Consider the following 10,188-nt stretch of genomic DNA (forward strand, 5'->3'; position numbering starts at 1 on the left):
AAATGAGTCAATAGTTATTTTAAGTTAGATACCCTTTAAGATGCGTTATTGACAGTTTAATTATTAGATTTTTTAGATTATTATTAATATATTGCTATATATTTTAATTATTAAGAATAATAATTATTATTATTATAATTTAATGATAAATACGAAAATATAATCCCTGTTTCCAGTTGTCATTAGTTATATAACAAACAAGTATTTGAGCGATGTTTGGGTAAATTACAGATACATATCTGCATTTAATTAAAAATTTTTACTCTGATGCTTATATTGTCTTTTTAAATAAAATTTGTGTTTTTGTAATAAGTGTATAACAATAAAAAATAATATAAATAAAATAAATATTAAATTTATTTCATTATTTGGTGCAAAAAATCTTAAGGCTGTGATACTCAATGCCACAGCAGAAGACTGTTGATTATATATACAATTATATAATAAATGTATTATAATTTGTTATGCTTTAAGTATATTATAATATAGAGAATCTGTATTAAATTACCATAAATGAGATCATAAATGGCATTGTTTTGAAGGCAATAAAGTAATTACTTGAATGATATATTCACAAAAAACAATGTAATTGATGTAATGGTTAGTTAGTTAGTCTTTGATGGCAATTCAAACTCATTTTCAATCCAATCATCCAATTGCGCCGGTTTTATGACAGCATAGGTTAGAAAATAAAAGAATGAGAAGAGACCGAACAGAAGAGTGAACACTGTTTTTGATATGTGATCTATAGATCGGGCCATTCGTGCTCTTGAAGTCAGTTCTGTCGACCGAAGTATTTGTGGTCTTCGAAGCCAAGCAAACACTGAAGCCGTTGCTCTCAGTCTCTCGTCTTCATGAAATGAAGTACTACCAGAAGCCGGTGCTCTGAATGGTGAGTGTAACTGATTAATATCACTAAAAGATCGGTTCCTATTAGGTCGTTGTTGTCTATGATTGCTTTGATTGATCAGTGGTGGCACCGAAGGATCTTCGCCTTCAACAAGAGGTGCTTTTAATTCAATTTCTTCTTTATTTTGTGTGATCTGAATGTGATCTGATTGGAAAAGACCGGAATCAACCAGTTTTCGACTGTTTGGCTGTTTTGCAAATAACGTAACAATTATCTCAATATTAATAAATAGTGTAGTAATTTATCAAAATTTGCAACAAATACCTGATGTCGGAAACTGTGGTGATAGTCACTCATACCACCCGTGCTCTGTCTATCACCAGAGTTAGGTCGGCTGGGATGAGGAAGTTTTCGATGTAAATAATTAACAATAATGAACTCAATCATTGAGGCATAGATGAAAAACATGCAAACAAAGTCCCATAAGTTCATAGCTGTCAGATCTGAGACGACCGGCAATTTCGACCGAAAGCTGTTAGTTGTGGTACAGAAGTTCAACATTGTTGTCACGGCTATCATGACTCGGGCCGGCACTGCATTGACGTCCAGCCAAAAGCTAATGAAAGAACTGGTCACTAATACCATTCCCGGAACAAACACTGTACTGAAATAAAATGATTTGTCTCTCGAAAAGACCAATAAAACACTGAGACAACTGTATTCACTTCTCCAGGTGTGCCTATTATTGCATATATGGGTCTCATTTCTCATCATATATGCATTCATTGTCTTTATAGAATCGGCGGCTTTTATCGACACTTTTGTATCCCAACGTAACTCCAATTGTTCGCTTTCATGAGATACTGATATTTCAACATTAATATTAATAATTATTTTATAATTTAATAATTAATTGACTACTAATTACAATACTTACTACTTTCTATAGCAAAAAAACATTTTGGACTATCAAATGGAAATATCTTAAGATTTCCCTCACATGTCAATATCATATTACGTCTGGAAATTGATTAAAATATAATTTAATATATTATTTATAATTTGTTGTTATAACTTAAATGTTAACAAATTGCAGACCTAGTGGTGTAGATAACAGTTCCGTTTGGATATATCTTAAGCGCGATATGGATGGGATCAAAACGATCCAACGGGTATTTGAATTCCCCGTGTTTTATAAAATATGTATCCGGCATCTGATTAAAATATAATTAATAGACATTTAGCTTAACTTAATTAGCTCATGTATGTAAACTACTAACCCATAGCATGTTTGCGTGCATCAGTGCATTCAAGTACTTATGTTTGCCTCCGTCTTCGAAACCAACTCTAGGGTCGTCCCACATCTGAAGCATAATAAATCCTATTTCGTAGGTCACACTCGACTCATCCGGAGAGGACAATGTCAACAACAAAACGCTTACATTTACCACTGTCTTCACTATTTACGTAAACATAACTCATTTAGTAGTAGTAGTATAGTTTAGTATAGTCAAAAAAGTAGTTTAAAACATATTAAATTTATTGCTAAAAACAAATTTAAACATTTAGTCTAAAGCATAGTTTAACATTATTTACCAGAATATTCTTTATTATAAAATATTTCTTTGACTACAATAAAGTAGATAATAGATTATATGATACTAATGTAGATATAAAAAATAACTTATTTAATATAATGTGTTATATAACTTAATAATAAATTGTATAAAATGCAATAATTGTATAAATTTATAATTTATGTAAATTGAATTGTATTACAACATTTATTAATATATATTGTAATACAGTATATATTATATTAAATATTAAAATAAATTAACTGTAGATTTAGTGAATTATAGATAGTATTAAATTATATTGTAATTGAATAAAATTAGATTATAAATGATATTACCTGCTGGTCTCGTTCGGTGATCATATCTTATTGGATCTAATAAGTGATCCAATATTTGTTTGTCCGTATGATTCATATATCTATACATATTGTTTTAGATTTCAGATGAAAGCAATAATAAAATATAGAGTATAAATGGTAAGTAAACAAATTTAATTTATATATACAATAACCAATAAAATATTAATTAGCAATAATATTAGTTGTCTTAAATATATATTTAAGATTTTTATTCATTTTAATATATCGTAAGTACAATAATATAAATTTAACTAAATATTTATTATCAATAATGTTTACTAAATAACTAATATAATAGATGACTAATTATAATTAACTAATTGTTAACTATCATAAATGTTTTATTGAAATATATTACTATATATTTTGCATAATAATATATAACGACATATAAATGCCATATAATTTATATGTATATTTGATTAATTAAAAATATTTCACTTGATTCTTATGATTTTTATATTATATAGTTAACAAATAATTTAAATTACCGTAATCATGATAATTACAATATAACATTTATATTTTTTAAGTAAATTAATTGATCATTAATTATTTATTGAACATTAGATAATAAATTTATAATTAAATTTTAATTTTGTAGTTTATTGATATAATAATATAAAAATTAAAAGATCTGTAATTAATAATAAAGTAACTAAATTAAATTAAAAAAGCGAAAATAATTCTAAATCCTAGAGTCAAAATTAGAAAAATGGTTAAAACAAAACATTAAATTGACATAAAATATTAAAGAAGTGGCAGTCAACCCATCATTCAATTACGATAACTATATTTTTATGAAACACAATATTTTTGTAGGCCATACCATACCTTCCTATTTCTAACATTAAAACTTCTGGTAGAGCTATATATAATGAAAATGTTATGGTAATTATGAATGCAGTGAATGAATTCAAATTCATTATATTAATGGCAATGAAATCCAATTATAGGCCACAATGCAATGTTAGGGCACCTAAAATGACAAAATCAATTTTAAGTCTAATTTTTATTTTGATATATATTTTATTATTATTATTATTATTATTATTATTATTATTATTATTATTATTATTATTATTATTATTATTATTATTATTATTATTATTATTATTATTATTATTATTATTATTATTATTATTATTATTATTATTATTATTATTATTATTATTATTATTATTATTATTATTATTATTATTATTATTATTATTATTATTATTATTATTATTATTATTATTATTATTATTATTATTATTATTATTATTATTATTATTATTATTATTATTATTATTATTATTATTATTATTATATGATCAATAGTGTACAAAATAAACTTAATTCAAAACTTATATTTAATATTTAAACTTTATCTAACCAATATAACATAATATTAAATTGCAATACAATATCATATTAAGATTCCAGTAAAATGTTTGACGAACAACAATATTTGATACATAATTATTATATATTATAAAATTAAATTTATTATTTACTAGTTTAAAGTATAAAAAAAATTTAAATATAAAAGTTAAATAGACAAATTGATAAATAGACAAAATATTGAATAAACAAAAAATAAATAAATTTAATCAATAGAATTACATTGATTATTATAAATCAAACTTTTAGATATTTTTCTTTATTTACATTATTAGTGCAACAATTGACATAATAATGACAACAAAAATATTATTGTTTAATTCTTATTTTGTATTATAAATATGATATTTTAAGTTTTAATCAAAATTATATATATATTAAGTACACTGATATCTTATTATTTATTTGTAAGAGAATCATTAATTTATCATATCTTAGTTATATATTTATTAATATAAATTTTAAATATATTTTTATTTTTAAATAATGTAAAATGTTTAAAATATAATTAAAATGTATAAAACTAATTTTAAAATATATTATTTATATTTATATAATATTAATATAAAAAATTATTTAATATTGGATATATTTCGTATTTTTAATTATTAAAATATATTAAGTACGATATTATTAGTCATTAGTGTAATAATTTATAAAAAATAATTTTGCAAAAATAATTTGTTTCTCTACTTTGTTATCTTTATTTTAGTTTTTCATAATGCAAATAAATGAAATAAATAAATACTATATATTCTATAAATATATTCTTTACAGTATTTAAATATTTAATATATAATACATTAAAAATGTTATGTATAAATAAGTTTTATTAATTTAATTGTTTATACAAACAGGACTTTTATACGTTTAATAACTTTAAAGTAAATATAAGATTAATTAAATCTGTATTCATTTTTTTTTGTTAATATTATTTTATGTTTATAACTTATAAGACATTTATTATTTATTTAAATCTAGAATAAAGACTAATAATAGTAAATAATAATAATGATAAAAATAAAATGTAATTTGAGCAAAGTAAAATATTAGTATATTTAATATGTTATATGATAGTTTTACATTAAATATAATTTACATTAACTATTAATATAATATATAATACTTTGAATTTTAGTTTATAAAGAGAGAGAGAGAAAGAGAGAGAGAGAGAGAGAATTTAAAGTAAATACAGTATTGTCTACAAAATAATGTTTTTAATGTTTTATTCTAAAATATAAGTATAAATTGTGAGACATTATTAAAAAATCTCAATTGAAATTAAAGTAAACTCCTATTTGCCGACATTTATATTGCTTTTGTAAAATTTACAATTAAGTTATCAATTCAATTACAATATTTGTGAATCTAACTGAAGTATTCAAACTGCTATTGATTTGTAAAATAAATAATTAGAAATTCTGTCAAATGTGAATACTACAAATATATAGTTTATTTTAAATACTAAATTTATTTAATATTAGTGAAACATCAATAATAAATAGATAGAAAAATTCAATTATTAAGTAATGGCAGCAAAAGTGCAAATAAGAAGTTAGAGTTGTTTTGGACCTCAATTTGATCTCATTTTAGTTTCTATGGAGACATCAAAATGTTTCAATACTTTGTTCAATAATCGCGAACTTAAATCCAATACTTTTTTGTTTTACACTTTCTTATAGATTGCGTGTTCAAACAAACTACTATTTTATTATATAATATAACATATATTTTAAACAATAATTCACTAAATGTTACAAAATATTTACTGATATTTTAATTTTTAAATATTTTTAATTATCATAACATTTAAACAAAATTATTAATACAACATTTTTATCATAATTAAGTCTTATTTATAAATGTACTTTAAATGTAGTATTCTGTATAATAATGTAATACTACTAATAATAATTAAAGTATTACAAACCAGTAAACCAGTTGAGAATTATAAGTACAGCGTTGCCAAAACATACTTTATAGTTAAACTTTCATAAAATACTGTATATAATCTAATTGTTGTCTGAAATATACAATAACTATATCTTACTAATCTACACACATATATCTATTAATTTTTTAAAACAATTTTTTAAGTCAATTTTTTAAATCAATTTTTTAAAAATCAAATCAATCATTTTTTAATGTTCATAAATACTCTGTTATAAATTATAATAGACTAACATTAAAAATATGTACAGTCAGAAATTATCATTTAATAACTTTTTAAAAAATGTTTATTAGTGTAATATCAAATGAAATAAACTAGTTATTTTTCAATGTATTATAGAAATTGATTTTTAATGTATTAAAAAGTATAAAACTAAAGTTAAATTAAATGTTTTTGCATAATAATTATAAACTCATTTTCCTTCAACAATATAATTAAAATTTTTATACTCAAATTTTCCATTTAATATGTTATATAATATTATAGATAATAAATAATATTGAATAAAAAAACGAATAGAAATTTCTAATAAATATTTCTGAGAAAATTTATAAAATGTTTTTCAGTAATGCATTTCTATAGAAATTTAGTTTATTATACATTACTAAGGGATTCTATATTATATATAGAATTTGTATGAAATACAATACAATACTATTATACATTATGATATGATATAAAATAATTTATATTATAGCAATAATAATACTATAATATTAATATTGTACAGTATATTCACAATTAAACATTTTTTTGTCAATATAAAACAGGACTACTTAATTGAAAAATAATATATTTTTCATACATAAAAATCTCATACATAATGCATTATAATTATATTTAATATAAATTATATATTATGATTACTTTTACATTTTAATTATAAAATTATAAAAATAATAACAAAATCTTCTTCAATACAATAGTGATATCACTTATTATTATAATAATCAAACCATTAATTGAATTAAACATACATTAGTTATTATATTATAACAGTATAATGTACTAAAAATTATATATATATATAACTAGTGATGTACCGATTGCAAAATGCTCAATTGCATTGCTCGGAAATTGCGTGAAATTGCCGCAATTGCAAAAAGCTCGATTGCGAAAATCGCAATTGTAACATAGAAAAATTTATAATTTTTAAAAAATTAACAAAATTTAAATGGCAAAGCAATATGAATAAAAACATAAATTAATTATATAAAATTTAATTATTTTATCATAAAATGTTGCCATCTAAAAACCATGTAAAAATAATAATAAATTAGTAAATTCTTTTAATCTATTGTAAACAAAATTTTTAACGTTGTCAAAGTTAATTTTTATACATTCCCTCATGCGCGCAATTTCAAACAATTTCACGCAATTTTCCGCAATTGCGGCAATCGAAAATTGAATTGCGAAAAATTACCAACACTATATATAACTATAAATGATTTTTAATGAAACATTGTATAAAGTTATTTAAATATTTAATAAAATTAATATCTAATATTTATTAGTATATAACAAAAAATAATATATTATAATTAGAACTCTAATAATAAATACATTATTATAATATATTATAATGAAATGAAAAACAATATAAAAATGTAGTTTATGTAATGTATTAAATCAATTTTATACTAAGAAACATTTCTACTTACAATTATATTTTTATTATATCTTATAGAGTATAATACAATATATTACAGATCAGGGTTAAGCAAGGTTTTGGATTTTAGAGGGTATAGAGTAGGTGTAGACTTTTGTTGCATTTTTAAACGGCAATTTTTTAAAAAATCCAAAATCAATGGGGGGGGGGGGGGGTAAAGAGAAAATTCCCTAAAATTCCAATATAAATTCATAGAAAAATAGGTAAATTTAAAAATAATTGATAAAAACATTAATAATATACATAATAAAAATAATTTACAAATTGTAAGCATTATTTAAGATTAAATTTACAGAATTTAACACAATATAAAATAAATAAATTCTAATTATATTTAATGCTTATTTTGATAATTACTAAAATATCAATCATTAATTTTAATCTTAATCTACTGTGTGTTTATGTTTATATTTAAATATAACCTTATTAACTTAACTTGGATCATTATTAAAAATGAATAGTTAAAATAATAATAATAATGAGATATTAAACATAATAAATAGATTAATATTATAAATGTTTGACATTACTGTACTAATTTTCTGAAGTTATACAAAAAATAAATTATTCAATTTTCAATTTCATTAAAATTATTGTGTCATTTGTTTAAATTAATCATTTACTTATTAATATTAATACAAACAAAACTTTATTATCATAATAAATATTAAAATACTTTGATTTTGAATAAAGTAATACATATAACAGTTATATTTACAAATTCATATAATAAATTAAATATAAAAACATTGAATCAAATGTTTGTTTTATTTAATTAATGTTATAAATGTCGTGAAAATCAAAGTAATTGAATTGATGAAAATATATGAATACTTTATTATTACTGTATATTGCATATGAATTTTAGGTTTTATATTAAATGTAATGACAAACAATACAGTTTTAGGGAACAGTTGGATACAAAATCAGTGGTAAATAAATTGAAATCGTGATAACAGTGGTTGGGTTAACACGAATACATCAAATGTCCATTTTTACTCATTTTATCCCTCAATACATATATTTATTACAGCTATATGTTTGATATACACTCTTATAATAACTTATGTATTATTAATCATGAATTCCATATTTATATAAAAGACAGTAAACTCTATGCGAAAGTAAGTTAAGCTATTTATTGTCCAAAATAGTGGTTCGGTTTGTAATCATATATTCACTCATATTTAATAAGTTTTCTTATAATTTACTTTTTTCTATATATATATTAAAACTATAATATTATTTATTAAATATTTATTATATTCATAAAATAAAACAACTACTGCTATTACTACTACTACTACTACTACTACTACTACTAATAATAATAATAATAATAATAATAATAATAATAATAATAAAATGAGCAGTTTTATATTTTTAGCTACAATTATAGATAAATTAACTCATTTTTAGTATATTTAATATATCTGTGTATAAATGTAAAAAGTTTAAACTCATTTAATCCAAACTTATTTGAAACAAATTGTTTGATCGAAACTCCAATCCAAAATGAGTTTGGATTTAATAGAAATATTTATTGTTATAACATTTTTTTATAAACTATTTAGAGAACTACTAATTCCAAACTTAATCCAAATTATTTTTATTATTTTATAAATAGTATTGATATTAGAGATCAAAATCAAAACAATTCAAAATTAATTGTTTTACAAAAATTTAGATTTTGTTAACAGAGTGTAGGTTTGACTAAATTTAACAGAATTTATAGTGTAATTGTCATAAAAAGTGCATTTTTAAACATTTTTAATTATTTTAATATATCTTATACTATACAACAATTAATTAGTTTAATTAATTATATATAAATTAGAAAAATAAACTGATGGTTATTATAAGTCAAGCAAACATAATACTGTATAAAAAATTAATTAAAATAAACATTAAGATAGTGTGTTATATAAAATAATAGTAGTTATATATTATCAGTTAGTGTGTTGTCTTATATAATTAACTTTGAATTCTCTTTTGTTGTACAATATTATTAACATAAATGTTTAATTCATACTCACGTATCAAAAATATTTAAATACATTACATAATCTAAGTATATATTTTACAAACTATTTGTTAATTTATATTATTTAATTTCTATAAATACAACTAAATATAGTTTTTTATTATCAAAACCAAAACTCTTATTCAATCAAATAAACAAATAATTGGTATATTTATTTAGTTTTAACAATAAAATAAAAGTCATATTTGAAGAGCTAAATAAATGTAATATTAAAGTAAAATAGTTATTGAATTTGATTGTAACAAAACTTATTATTACTTTATATTGAAAAATAACAGATATATAAATATTATATTAAAGAAAACACTTAAAAACCACTTTTCTGTATGACATCAAAACTTTGTATATATTT

At 20.4% G+C, this 10,188-nt stretch overlaps 1 protein-coding gene across 1 annotated transcript; it reads right to left on the reverse strand.

Annotated features, from left to right (window-relative positions):
- Positions 1-605: 605 nt before the first annotated feature.
- On the reverse strand, positions 606-6,133 carry LOC128960227 (glutamate-gated chloride channel-like). The gene is made up of 8 exons (XM_054306299.1): positions 6,103-6,133; positions 3,621-3,765; positions 2,766-2,845; positions 2,131-2,309; positions 1,949-2,064; positions 1,788-1,870; positions 1,175-1,713; positions 606-1,097 (listed from the first exon to the last, which is right to left on the reverse strand). The coding sequence occupies exons 2-8, from the start codon at positions 3,710-3,712 to the stop codon at positions 606-608; spliced, it is 1,581 nt and encodes a 526-aa protein (XP_054162274.1). The 5' UTR covers positions 3,713-3,765; positions 6,103-6,133.
- Positions 6,134-10,188: the final 4,055 nt, after the last annotated feature.

This window comes from Oppia nitens, unplaced genomic scaffold (assembly GCF_028296485.1).
Source record: "Oppia nitens isolate AA-2021 unplaced genomic scaffold, nextdenovo-longstitch-racon4-pilon3 scaffold4_pilon_pilon_pilon, whole genome shotgun sequence".
NCBI lineage: Eukaryota > Metazoa > Arthropoda > Arachnida > Sarcoptiformes > Oppiidae > Oppia > Oppia nitens.

Excerpts from the sequence above, each read along its gene's own strand:
- LOC128960227 (XM_054306299.1), bottom strand. The coding sequence starts at position 3,712 with ATGAATTTGAATTCATTCACTGCATTCATAATTACCATAACATTTTCA. Across the intron at positions 2,846-3,620 it reads TTAATGTTAGAAATAGGAAG|ATATATGAATCATACGGACA; the intron begins GTATGGTATGGC and ends CAATATGTATAG. Across the intron at positions 1,871-1,948 it reads ACTGTTATCTACACCACTAG|ACGTAATATGATATTGACAT; the intron begins GTCTGCAATTTG and ends ATCAATTTCCAG.